Source organism: Harpia harpyja, chromosome 12 (assembly GCF_026419915.1).
Source record: "Harpia harpyja isolate bHarHar1 chromosome 12, bHarHar1 primary haplotype, whole genome shotgun sequence".
Classification (NCBI taxonomy): Eukaryota; Metazoa; Chordata; class Aves; order Accipitriformes; family Accipitridae; genus Harpia; species Harpia harpyja.
Window position 1 is genome coordinate 17,108,861 of NC_068951.1, and position 12,684 is coordinate 17,121,544.

General features: G+C 48.9%; 2 protein-coding genes across 6 annotated transcripts in view; one reads left to right on the forward strand and one right to left on the reverse strand.

Annotated features, from left to right (window-relative positions):
- The first annotated feature begins 82 nt into the window (after positions 1–82).
- On the forward strand, positions 83–2,430 carry TMEM41A (transmembrane protein 41A). The gene is made up of 5 exons (XM_052804745.1): positions 83–239; positions 341–494; positions 798–959; positions 1,503–1,641; positions 1,980–2,430. The coding sequence occupies exons 1-5, from the start codon at positions 142–144 to the stop codon at positions 2,198–2,200; spliced, it is 774 nt and encodes a 257-aa protein (XP_052660705.1). The 5' UTR covers positions 83–141; the 3' UTR covers positions 2,201–2,430.
- Positions 2,431–3,890: 1,460 nt separating this feature from the next.
- Positions 3,891–12,684, reverse strand: part of MAP3K13 (mitogen-activated protein kinase kinase kinase 13) — an 83,941-nt gene continuing 75,147 nt past the window's right edge. For 4 of the 5 annotated variants that reach the window (XM_052804728.1, XM_052804729.1, XM_052804731.1 and 1 more), the window contains 4 exons: positions 11,439–11,509; positions 8,639–8,936; positions 7,850–7,947; positions 3,891–7,761 (listed from right to left, as the gene is read on the reverse strand). In XM_052804728.1, the coding sequence (XP_052660688.1) occupies positions 7,725–7,761; positions 7,850–7,947; positions 8,639–8,936; positions 11,439–11,509 (504 nt within the window). In that variant the 3' untranslated portion in view covers positions 3,891–7,724. Of the gene's footprint in view, positions 7,948–8,638; positions 8,937–11,438; positions 11,510–12,684 lie in introns of all 5 variants that reach the window. The other variant, XM_052804733.1, reaches the window with a different exon arrangement.

Genomic DNA, 12,684 nt, shown 5'->3' on the forward strand with positions numbered 1-12,684 from the left:
TCCCGCCGCTCCCTCAGGCGCGGAGCCCCCAGCGCCCGCCCCGCCCACAGCCCCGCCCCGCGCCTGCGCGTCCCGCTGCTCTCCCCCGGGGTAGGCCGGGGCGGGCCGGCCGGCGGCGGCAGCGGCGGGTCCCATCGCGGGATGTGGCGGCGGCTGGCCGGGCTGCTGTTCGTCTTCGCGGCCGCCACGGCCGCCCTCTGGCTGCTGTCGTCCCGGCTGAGCGCGGGGCAGGCGCGCAGGTGGGTGCGGGCGCGGGGGGGGGGTGGGGGGCGGAGGGGGGGCGGTGCGAAGGCGAGGCGGGCCGGTGCTCCGGATCTCCCCGTGTTCTTCCCCGCCCCAGGCCGCTGCGGTTCCCGTCGGACCTGGAGGAGCTGCGGGAGCTGGCCGAGGCGCTGCGGGACTACGAGCGGCAGCACCGGGGCGCGGCGCTGGCCCTCTTCTGTGCCGCCTACCTCTACAAGCAGAGCTTCGCCATCCCCGGCTCCAGCCTCCTGGTACGGCTGCCTGGCGGGAAGGCGGCGGCGGGGCCGGGGGGGAATGCAGGGCGGGAGCCGGTACGAAGCCCTCAGAGGGACCCTTTGCCCCCAGTCCCGGACCAGGCCCTGCCTGCTGGGGCAAGGTGCAAGGTCGGTGCCTTGCTGGGTGAGTCACAGCTCTGCAGGGACAGGAGACAGGTCTGCCCGATGCCCTCGAGAAGCCAGAGCGGCCGAGGCTAAAGGCAGCCAGGCTGAGGGGACACGCATGTCTCTGTGTGCATGTCCCCGGGCTCCCTCTCACTCGGTGTTGTGCCCTGGCAGAACGTTCTGGCTGGAGCACTGTTCGGGCCGTGGACCGGGCTGGTGCTGTGCTCAGCCCTAACATCTGTGGGAGCAACCTTCTGCTACCTGCTCTCTGGCACGTTCGGCAAGCAGTTTGTCGTCTACTACTTTCCTGATAAAGTGGCTCTGCTGCAAATAAAGGTAAGCAGCCATGGTTCTGCAGACGCCCAGAATGGCCCCTGGGCGAGGCTGCCTTTTGGGTTGACTTAGTAAGAAAATGAATATGCACAGGGGATGCATCAGGTCGGTTAAGGGCCGCCTCTGACACCATCTAGGAGAAGAATGCTCTCTTGGGAGCAAGGGTGTTTGCAAAGGGGGTGCATGGAAAATCCCAGATCCCAAGAAAAATCAGAAGTAAGATAATGGATCGATTGGGAAGCCCCTGTGCTCCAGACCTGCCTCCACCCATCCTGTGCTGCACTGTATGGCTGGAGGTGGCTCTGCTGGTGACTTCCCGATCTCTCATTCAGGTTAGATCCCATTTTCATCACTTGCATGGAAGGGGCTGGCTCACCATTAGGCTCCCGAACATACATACATAAAGCTGCCGGTTTTCATCAGTTCTGGACAGATGCTATGTTGCAGCACGTTAGAAGAAAACTTACGTTCACTTTAGTATCGTGGCCATTCAGAGGTTACTGCTGTCTGAACAGCAGAAATAATTTGGAACGTTTCTCTTGGCAGGTAGAAGAGAACAGGAGCTGCTTATTTTTCTTGTTGTTGTTCCTGAGGCTGTTCCCCATGACACCAAACTGGTTTCTGAATCTCTCAGCTCCCATTTTAAACATCCCTGTGTCCCAGTTCTTCTTTTCCGTTCTCATCGGTAAGGCCTGGGGAGGCTGTCTGAGGGGGCAGCATGACATTGCCTCTCTCCTTGTCACCAAGCCTTGGGTAGCATACTCAGCTGGGGAAGGTAGAGCGGCAGGGTCATAGCTGTGGCTCTGCCCCATTTAAATGTTTGCCTTTGTGCTGCCCTTTAATCGGAGGTCTTGGAGCATTCTGCAAATATGTGTGCGTTGCCAATGCAGTTTTGAATCACACCCCATTATTTCTGTTATGAACGCAGACCCCTGTGTCTGGCCTTGGGCAAGGACATGTTTGAGCTAATTTTACCTGGGGGGGATGCCAACAGGCTTTTTTTTTTTTCTCTGATTCTTCCAGGTCTTACACCGTATAATTTCATCTGTGTGCAGACAGGAGCCATTCTGTCACAAATCACCTCTTTGGATGCCATTTTCTCCTGGGACACGCTGCTCAAACTGCTTGCAATGGCTGTGGCAGCATTGATACCAGGGACCCTCATCAAGAAATACAGCAAGAAGCACTTGAAGCTGGATGAAGACAAGCATGCTCAGTTACTCAATGGCAAAAAGAGCTTGTGATGGCTCAGGTGCCCCAGATGTTGGGGGACTGCCTCATAAAAGCTGCAGGTCTCTCTTCCTGGGGGTTATATTCTGCATGCTCAGTGCTACCGTGGACCAAGGACAATTTCAGTTTTTAATCGTTGTTCTTCTTGTCTAAGAGGAGGTGTAAGGTTCTTATTTTCAATGAATGTTTAACTGTGCATGTATCTGCACGGAGAGCGCTATACAGGGGCTTTGTGAACACTTCAGTTAATTTGCCTGTCTCCTTTAAATCAGCCTGTGCCTCCAGTGTAGCTGAGGGTGTTGCCAGCCCACTGCAAATGTATTAGCAATGGAAAAAAAAAAAAATCAGGAGTATTAGCATCCTGTGAGGAAGGCAAATCAGAACCCCTTAGTTCCTCCCAGCTCTTGAACACGGGGGCCAAGCACCATGCTCCCTGTGGTCTCCTTACCAGCCCAAGTCACAGGCTTCCCTTGGGCTCCTGCACTTCCTACCAAGTCCAGCTTTGTGAGCCCAGCTAGTTTTGATGGTGTGACTGATGTGGCAGCAGACAGCTGCTGCTCTGAGAGTGAGGCAAGCTGCTTTTCTGGCCAGCCTCATCCCTTGGCACCACAGCATACGGTGCTGTGTTGAGCTACAACAGCAGCTATTTTTCACCACCACTCCAGCAGCAGCATTTCCCAGCTCTAGGCAGACCCTAACTCCCTCCTCCCCCTGCCCTCTCCAAACCCATACTTATTTAGCATTTTTGGCCTAAAATGATGAACCATGCACTTCTGTGCTGTTAGGCGCAGCAGTACAAGTACCAAGTTGAGAAAAAAGTAATGATGTTTCAGGATCCCTGCACCTTCTGTAGGAGAGCTTGCACAGCTGTAGAAGGCTCTTCCTCTGTCATTCAGATGTTAAGCATACCCTGCAGCAAAATCGTTCAGGATTTGGGGCCAGCTACAAGCTGCCTGTATGTATCATCCATATGTCAGAACACACAAGATTGCTTCTGAGGTCTGTCAGTGGCTGCTCATCCCACAAAGACTGGGGGGGGGGGGGGGGGGGGAAGGAGTGGCTGTCCCTGGCTGGCAGTGATTTGTCCTTGAGAAGCACCCTTAAACCTACACATTTGCTCATGTATAACTAGAAGGTTTCCAAATAAGCAGATAGGCTCTGTCCCAGTTGCTGCAGAACAGTAGCCCCCAGGGATGATACTATGCTCCTGGGTTTTTGGTATTTGCACTTCCTTGCTCTAGTCTCCATGAATTTGCCCTCCCCTCAGAGGACAAAGTAAACTTTCTGGCATGGAAGGGGGCAGATGGGAGACCCCAGAACACTCAGGAAGCTGACAGAGTGAATGTTCCATCTATTTTAGCACCTTCCCCACCAGCAGGGTTGGAACTGAGTGGGACAGCAAGGTTCCCAAGATGAGAAGTAACGGTTGCAGATCAATCCCCCACATCACATTGCAAAAATCACTCATTTGACAAGAGCAAAAGCCAACACTTAGGGACACCTGGGTGCTTGGTAGGCTACATGTGTCTGACCAAGCCTCTGCCCTGCTACTTGGAACTCGCAGTAGTTCCAGTTCAGCTGTGTTCAGAGACAGGTAACAACAAGCTGCTCGCTAACATCACATTAGTTATTAAAAGGCTTCATGACATTATCCCAAAGTACATGAGAAACCATTCCCAGATCACCAGACCAGCCTGAGAAGCATTGAAGTACACTGGCTTTTTATTCCATGCATTGTTTGCTTTGATAGTCATTCTTGTTTCCATCACTGTACACTGTTCAATACAAAAAAAAAAATCAAGTTTGTATCAGGAATCCACAGAGCAGGGAGGAAAGAGATGAACACTACTGGACAGGGCCAAGATGAAATGGTTACTTAACACGACAGTGGGAAAGGCAACATTCAGCTCTGGGAGAAAATCTAGGCTAGTGTTCAGGAGCTGTCAGCAGCCATGAGAACTGGATCAGGGTAGTTGGGATGCTGAAAAGGGAACCCACGGTTTACTTCTGTCCTGCAAATGCGGTGTTACTGTGAGGAGGAAGCAGGCCGATTTACGCTTCTCAGCCCCATACCCTGCTAGGAGAGAAAGTGCAAGGAACCTCAGCAGAGGCGCCCATACAGCAACGTGGAGGTCACATCTATGTGCAATTCTGGGTGGGTTTCACTACAGAAAATGCCTATATAACCCCCTGCAGAACTGACAGCAACTGTCCCAGGAACATGAGGGGCTGCTGAGCCACCCCTGCCCGCACACAGCCGAGGGCACGAGATGTGTGTGCAGGGGGAGGCTGGGATTACATCTCCATGGGTACAGGGTTACACGTTTAGGCAAGGGGGGGGAGACCCTAGTGGCAGTCCCAGAGAGATGCTGCATAGGAGGCAGCAGTTAGGAGGAGCAATGCTGGACTGTAACAGTGCAATGACCTGGGCATGTAAAGAAACTAGAGCTAAGTGTGGCAGCAGACAACCTGAAGGGTTCAGCTCTGTTTTTACAGGCTGCAGAATGGGTCAGCATGTCCCCAGGCAAGGATGGGGAAGAATCAGCACACACCCGGGACAGCTGGCCCAGAAGGGTCCCAAAATCCTACACATCAAAGCTTCTATGCTTCTCTGCAAGCCCAGAGGAGCTTCATCACGTGATGGAGGAGCTCTAAGCAAAGACCAGAGCTACCAAAACCCCTCTGGGATCTTTTTGTTAGGGACTGAATCATTGCAGACAGAAGTCCCTGCATGGAGATGCTGACAGGCCTGAGCCAGAAGCAACTCTGCTTTGGGCCTGTTGCTGCAGGGCTGCCCTAGGACACCAGTGCTGCCCACAGGCAGTGGGCACCGCAGGGCCGTGGACTGGGTTGACATCGCACGGCCTGCAGGCAGTGAACGGACCTGCCTGTGGGAGCTCAGGAAGCCTGCCAGATCTGAGTGGCAGAGTCTCTCCAGGGGCGTAAGGCCTGGCATCCTCTGCTGTGGGGGACATTTGATGGTAGTTCTCAACCTCTCTTCATGCAATAGTTTGGTCTTCCTCTTTGTGTGCATGTTACATGCACACAGTTCTCTACTGCTAAATTCCTGCACCACAGCCTCCAGCCCCCCTGAGTAACCATCTGCACCACCTCTTCCACACCAAAACCCCTCTCACACCACAATGGCAAAGCCATCTCTGGCCCTGCCACCTCCTCCTGCCACTGGCCGAGAGACAGAGAACATTTGGGAGGAGAAAAGAGGGATGGGAAGAGAGAAGAAACAAGAAACAAGCCAGGAAAGAGCTTCACTCCCCATGGCATTCTGCCTGCACCCAGAGCTGAGTACTGCTGCTGCAGGCAGGGGTGAGCTGGTCATTCCCTCTCCTCTCCAGCAGCCTGTTTGGTCCTGCACGGGTGATCCACCATGTGGATCCACTGCTGGCCACCTCTGATCTCATACCCACTGCCCGGAGCAATTGCCCTCCTCTCCGCTTGTCCTTTTGGATGCTCTTGCCAGGGGGTCTTGTGACAGTTCATCATCAATTCAAAAGCCACTTGCTCCCTGATCACCACTCCCCACCAGCTCAGGGGCTGCCAACTCTACCGGCAACAGGAGCAAATTGCAGCTTTGACCACAAGGAATATCACAGGGCCCAGGAGTCTGGCTGCATCCATCCCTCTCGGACCAACCTTGACACGTTCTCTGCCCTGGTATAACAGCATCCTTAGAAATCACAAGAGGCAGCAACTACTGACAGCCACTGAGACCAGCTCTGCTCCCATCCCCCCCAGCAACCAGGGAGAAGGTAACATCACACAAACAGATTACAATTGTGCTAGCGGTGAAGCCAACCTTCTGATCTACAGAAATTATAATAAATAATAAAACAACATCATAACTTAAGATCTGTGTGTAGTCCAGCTACAAAAATTTAAAAATACGGGATAATTTAACTCATACAATACTGCTCTCTGTATAAGTAAGACATTTTCCTTCATTTTGCCATGAGGCTATAAATTACCACAGTTAAATTCAAACCAATATTTTAACATAAAATGTAAACAAACAAAGCAACAGAAGTACCTGTCCATGGTCCATTCCTGCCGTTCATCTCAGGCTGGTGTGCCAGTCTGCAGAGCAGCACCCAGCAGTGCGGCCGTGCACCACGCACGCATGGCACAGTGGCGCCAGTCAGCACGCTAGGAAGGGCAGAGTGAAAGTTCTTGCAGGGGGACATCAACTAAGGGTGGGGGAAACGTGCTCTACCATTTTGTTCTCTTTAAATATTGATTTAAAAGAGTAGTGTTTGAAGGGAAGGCACTATGAGTTCTATCAGAAAACAAATTTTTGTCATCTGCCAATGCCTCGGCCTGTCACATACCAGTACTATCCTCACTTTCACCTGCAGTTTCAGCTTGAAGGAGAAACAGGGGCCTCAAGGTGCACCCAAGACACAGCTGTGCCACAGCCACCATCAAGATTCCCTGTGTGACCTGTTTTGCACAAAGCCTGACATGAAGGGCAGGCAGCTGTTAATGCTTTCAAGAATGTACAGTGAATAAGGAGACAGAGCAGGGGTGATGCTCTTATCTAGGCCAGTGATTCCCAGTCTTCCCCCTCAACACAGCTCTCTGCTGGTTATCGATGCTGTTGTAGGCGAGAGACTGCTTCTCCAAGTCCAGTACAAGCATCTCCAGTTTCCTCCCCAGAAGAGCGCTCAGGCTCTGCAGGATGTGCTTTCCACAGTTTGCAAGTTCTTGCTTTTCCAACACTGATTTGATTGATTTCTTTGACTGACTGAAACAGACAGGAGGTAAGAGGAGGAAGTAAACTGGGAAATGGCACACTGTATCTGAAAGAGGTTTCCCTGCTCAACTGGAGATCAACACTGCCAGAGTGAAGCAAGGACGGTGTTAAGAAGTGCTCTTATACCAATTCTCGAGAGGACGAGGTTAGAATACAATTGCAGGATCTCACAACAAAATGCTGATTAAAAAAAGAAACTAAAAATCCTTAAAATAAAACCCACTATTACATTCCTGGGGATGTATCAACTCAGAAGACCCTGGATGTTAGCACCTCGGTACCAATTTTCTCCAGGAACATGTCCACCTTCTGATTAAAAATGACCCAGCTGGTTATACTGAATACGCTTTGTTCACAGGTTACCCTATAAGAAGGTCTTTTTATGCTTCCTCACTTGATAAGACTGAGTGGTTTAGTTTGCTTGATCTGTTCTCCAATCTTCAGGGCCATGAGGCCTGGTCCCCTGTGAAAGCAGCAAGAGAATCCCCCTGCATTTGTACACAAAGCTGTCCAGGCAGGACTCCCAGGATGTTTCTCTGTAATGTGCTTGCTTTCTGAACTTTTTTTTTTTTTTTTTTTGCAACAAGTCTGTGTGTCTATAAATACAATCCACTCTTTACAGTAAAAAGTGTTAAAATGTCAAAAAAATAAATATCCATGTTACAGTAACTAGATTATTCAATAAAATACATCCCTGCCATTCTTGATTGAAATGCTCAAAGAGAATTAATTTCATTTGGACATTTTCCAGAGATTCAGGTTATTGCAAATCACTCCTGGGGTGGGAAGGAGAAGCATCTTCTCTTCCTGTAAAGTGTGATGAAGGGGAATGAAGTGGAATCTCAGGGAAATCAAAATGCCAGTATCAGGAAGCTTTGGGTGAGATCTGTATTACCAAGTAGCAGAGCTGCAGGGCTTATTGGTCCTGACCGTGGCATCAGAACACTCCCCTTCAGAAGAGTCACAGTCTGATTCTCCAAACTGTGCTGGGTTCTGCAAAGCAAAAGGAAAGGGGAAGATTTGAGCAACATTCCCGCACTGCAGATCAACCACACCATCCCAATCTGTAACAGCAGAGGCAAAGGTCACCACCAGCAGAGAAGGAGAGACTGGCAGCACACAGGAGATAGCAACAGCACAGAATCACCCTACCAAAGGTCACTTGTCTCCCCCCAACAAGGGGACAGCAGAAAAATATCTGGTCAGAGCACTACCAAACACAGACGGAGTTATGAGAAGATGGTGCAGCAGGCTCTGCCCTACCCCTCCCAAACACTTGAAACACAGTAAAGGGAAGAAAATCATTCTAGCTTTGTTAGCAAGGCTGCTGATGGATAAGTTTGAGGCAGACAGTTTATATCCATTCCATTTAATTATCTGCTTTATGTGCTGTTTTTTTATCCCACTTAATGCAACTGCAAACCTGATAGCCTCCCAATATCGCACTCATCTTGACCGGCAAATTATGTTCAGCTTTCTTTGTGCTACTTTCCCCTGTCTACTCCTCCGGCCAAGTATGAGAAAGACTGGGTATTTAAGCAGTTGCTTTGTTGTAGAACATCTACCACAGCATTTCCTAGGCAGTCATCCAACTTTCTGGCCCTCCGATTCCTTTCCATAACATTTATTTGGTTTTTTTTTAACTCAATAGAAGGAAGAGGGGATAACTAAACTTACAACTCACCTCACAGCTGTGTTCATCTGCACAAAGTTTGCCCAGAGACATCTGAGTCTTGACTCTCCGCACAGCACACTCTTTGTCTGAAAGCCCATCAGACTGGGTGGAGATTTCAATGGGGATCTCTGGAGTCTGGGACAACATGTCCTCCAGCTTCTCAGCCAGCTCATCTTCCAGCTTGGTGGCCAGCTCATCTGGGCTGTTCGAATGATCACTTGTGTTTCCCTCCTCTCCATCTGACACAGAGAAGTTCTCCGAGCTGAAGGTTGAGTAGGACTGGCAGCTACTAATGCAACGGTGAGGTCTGCAAAGCAGGAGAGTAGTTCAGCTTGTAACACAGTGCCTCCGATTGTAGAGGAAAAGCAATTTCCTGGGTGCTGTGTTCAGCTACTCTGCTACAACCGGCCTTGACAGACCCCACTCCTGGTGCCCACTCAGCCCTAGGTGAGCCTTTCCCCAGGAGCCCACTGCCAGCTAGAAAAGTTACAGCTTCTCAGTGGACAGGTTTCTGCGCACACTCTCATGGCACAGAGTAAGAATGAGCTGGTGAGCCAGCACAGCGTTACAGCTCAAACATACGGAACTCTGTTTCTGACAGGTAGCAAGGGTCAGCTTTCTTTTGAGACATACATCACAATCAAAATCCTCACATTAGCAGTGCAGTGAATGCAAAGTGACTGCTACATCCTTACACAGGTTCCCCCGGCAAACCTCTCATCTTCCTTTCTGAAGCATGCAATGCAGAGCAGATTTTTGCACCTGTACTTTCACCTGGCATCTTCAGCACAACAAGAACAGGGCTCACTCACTCTAACAGGCAGCCCAAGCTGCTCAGTCCTGTTCTCCCTAGCAGATACCACTCAGGCACAGCGCACGCAATACTGCCTGGTGGCTTCTCCTCACTGGGCTAAGGGCTTGACCCTTCCAAAAATGTCTTTGAGCAAAACAGGTCCTATCCCTAGAAAAAAAAATTTACATCAACTCTCCAGGAGCCTCTTCCCACCCTAAGAACACACCTTCAGCTGAGTCATAACTGATCTGCAAGGCTGGCAGCAAGAGCTCTGCAAAGTGTTGGGCTGCCTTTCACATCTTGGAGCTATAGAGATCTACCACCTTTTGAACAATTTAGTTCAAGATCTGCATCTATAAATTCATCTGTTCTTATTTGGTCTTGTCTGTTGTATGTTCATACTAGCTGACCTGCCCTGGAGCCTATTTTTCTTTAACAGTCCTTTTTCCCCAAAGAAAGGCTGTACTGTAGGGTTCAAGCTAATTCAACTGGGAAAATCCACACCACCTGGCAGTGATCCCAACAACCAGGCTAGACTTTAGGTATGTGCACTCAGAAAATAAGCTCACAGTTACTTGAATGTGGAAATCGCCTCATGCCAGGATTCAACAGTAATGGTACAAAATATCAGGTGGCTGAAGATGCCAGAAGACCCACAACAGGCCATCACATTGAATTCAGGAAAAGCAATTTGTTTTCTAAGTTAGTAAATCACAAAAGAAGCAACAATCACACAAGAACTGTATGAGTTTTCTAACTCATCTAGCCCAGCGTTCTGTCTCCAACCCTAGGCAGGAAGCAATAACCTGGGAAAAGTATGAGAACGGGGTGTGCTGCAGACAGAGCCTGCTTTCTCCTGGCATATCTTCCTGGTTTGTATCATTTAGGAGATCAGACTTCTGAGCTGAAGTTCAAACCTGGATAACAGTGCTTAACAGCCACTGATGGATCTACTCTCCATAAATTTAACAATTATGACTTGTTTACATTTTGATTTCCACAGCATACCTTGACAATGAGCTCCACATCTGAAAATGTTTTGGATGGAAAAAGCATTTCCTTTTGTTCATTTTAAATCCCCTGTTTGCTTCACTAGGTGTCCCTAACATTAATGAGATAAATCATTCCTTGTCTATTTTCTCCACATAACTCACAATTTCATGCATCTCCAGTATTGCTTCTCCTCCTGCTAGACAAAGATTTCTCATGGATTTAATTTCTTCTACAGAAACCATCTCTAACCATTCTTGTCACACTTCTCAGTACCTTTTCAAATTCTACCATGGTCTTTGAGCTGGGGCAATGAAGGTGGTGTTTAGGATTCCAGCTGCAGGTGTGCCGTGGATGTATACAACAGCAGAGAAGCTTTTATTTTCTTCTCTGCTCCTTTCCTAACAACCCTTAACCAATTTGTCCACTGGATCACTTCTGCACTTCAAGCAGCTGCTTTCACAAAGCTGCAGCACCAATGCCATGATCTCTTTCCTGAGCACAGGACCGTAAAGACTGCTATTACATATGCTTAGGTAGGAACACTCTCTCAAGTCTCTTACTTTACAGGCAACACTGCCAAATTTGATCTGCTGTGTTGCCACCTAGATCTTCAATCCTACTTGAATTCCACTACGAAGACGCTGGAGTCAGCCCCACTGCAGCAACAGTTAATAAACAGCATTTGAAAGAGTTCACAAAGGGTGCCAAATCCAGTAAGTCTGATTCTGGTGAAACAGATGCAGCAGCTTATTTTTATAGGCTGAATAATGTTATCAAGTGTGATCAAGTTGTGCTACAAACAACCTGCAGCAGAAAAGCTGTGCTGGAGATAACATCTCAAAACAGGCTGAAAACAGCGAGTGAACACAAGGGATCACTGAGGGCAGATGGGATGCACTGAATGAGATTCTGTTCTTTTGCCAGCACCTTCCACAGTTTCAGTGCTGGTGTGCAGCTGCTATGACAGTTCTCGTCCTGAGTTTTGTCCCACCAAAGACAGATTAGACTGAATTCACCTTTTACCTTTGTCTACGAGGAAATTCCACTTCGCTGTCTACTTCGCCCTCTTCCTCTTCTGAAGAGTCGTCACCGCTCTGACAGAAAACAAGGACAAGAATGGTGTCACATTTGTGAAAGAACAAACATCCAACTACATGGTTGCCCCTTGGTCCTCCAGGACAAAGTCACTGTGCCAACGGGCTGCAACAATCTAGACAAGAAAATAACCTGCGTACCAGTGAAAACTGAGTCAGACATCTTCTCATCAGCAGATTATTTCAGGAGGTGTTAATGCTGCCATTTCTGAATTTGGAGTGATTGACTTTGAAATACACTGGAGTACTTCAGCAGTCACTGAGTACATAACATTCTGGATTTTTACAGAAGCAAATCAAGTAATTAGTATCATACTGAAATCCACATAAATTATTGAGCTGATCTGGCACTCTTGGCTTTACGACTTCAACCCTCTTCTACATGAGCCCATCATAGAGCAGGATGGGGAACGACACAGCCTTTGCTGGTGGGTTTCACCAAGTAGCAAAACTTGAGTTTTGTTCCTTTCTCTACCTCAGTGAGCACAGAGCCTTTTATTCTCCTCCTCCCATCCAAATCCACCCCCTGCACTCTTGGTTTTTACAGCCACCTCCCATCCTATCCAACCTGCCAACCCCTCGTTCAGACTCAGCCTCTATCTCATCCCAGCCCCTTGTAATACGAGGTCCTCCTCCCTTCATTCTGGGCCCAAACCACACTCTTGGTCTGGTACTCATCCTCTTTTCTTTCACTTTTCCACCCAGGCCCAGTTTTCCTGCTCTTTGAACTCCGCTCAGACTGGTTCCTACTTCTCTCACCACCTGGATGGAAGCAGGAGGAGTAAAGAAGAACTGTTTCTGTACAACTGTGCCGTAACACCTTTTTGACTCTTGCAAAATCTTCACAAAATACATGAGAACTATGACTCTCAGTTAAGAGGGACAGTTTCTGGCAGGTGCAGCAAAAGGCATGTCCCCAAGACCATGGCAATTGTTGAATTTCTATTCTGAGGCGCAGCAGCACTACAGAGTCTCAATGAAACAGTTACATGATATTTAACCTCACCAAAAGAATGCATTTACCCCTTCCTTTGTTTTGAGAAAGGCTTGAAAACATTTTGAGACTGTTTCAACAACAAAAATTCAGTAGACCAAGTTTCAGCTCAAACGAAAACTGGCTAAATTGCACGCAACAGAACTAGGCCCTATCAAAACTACATTTGACAACCCTCATT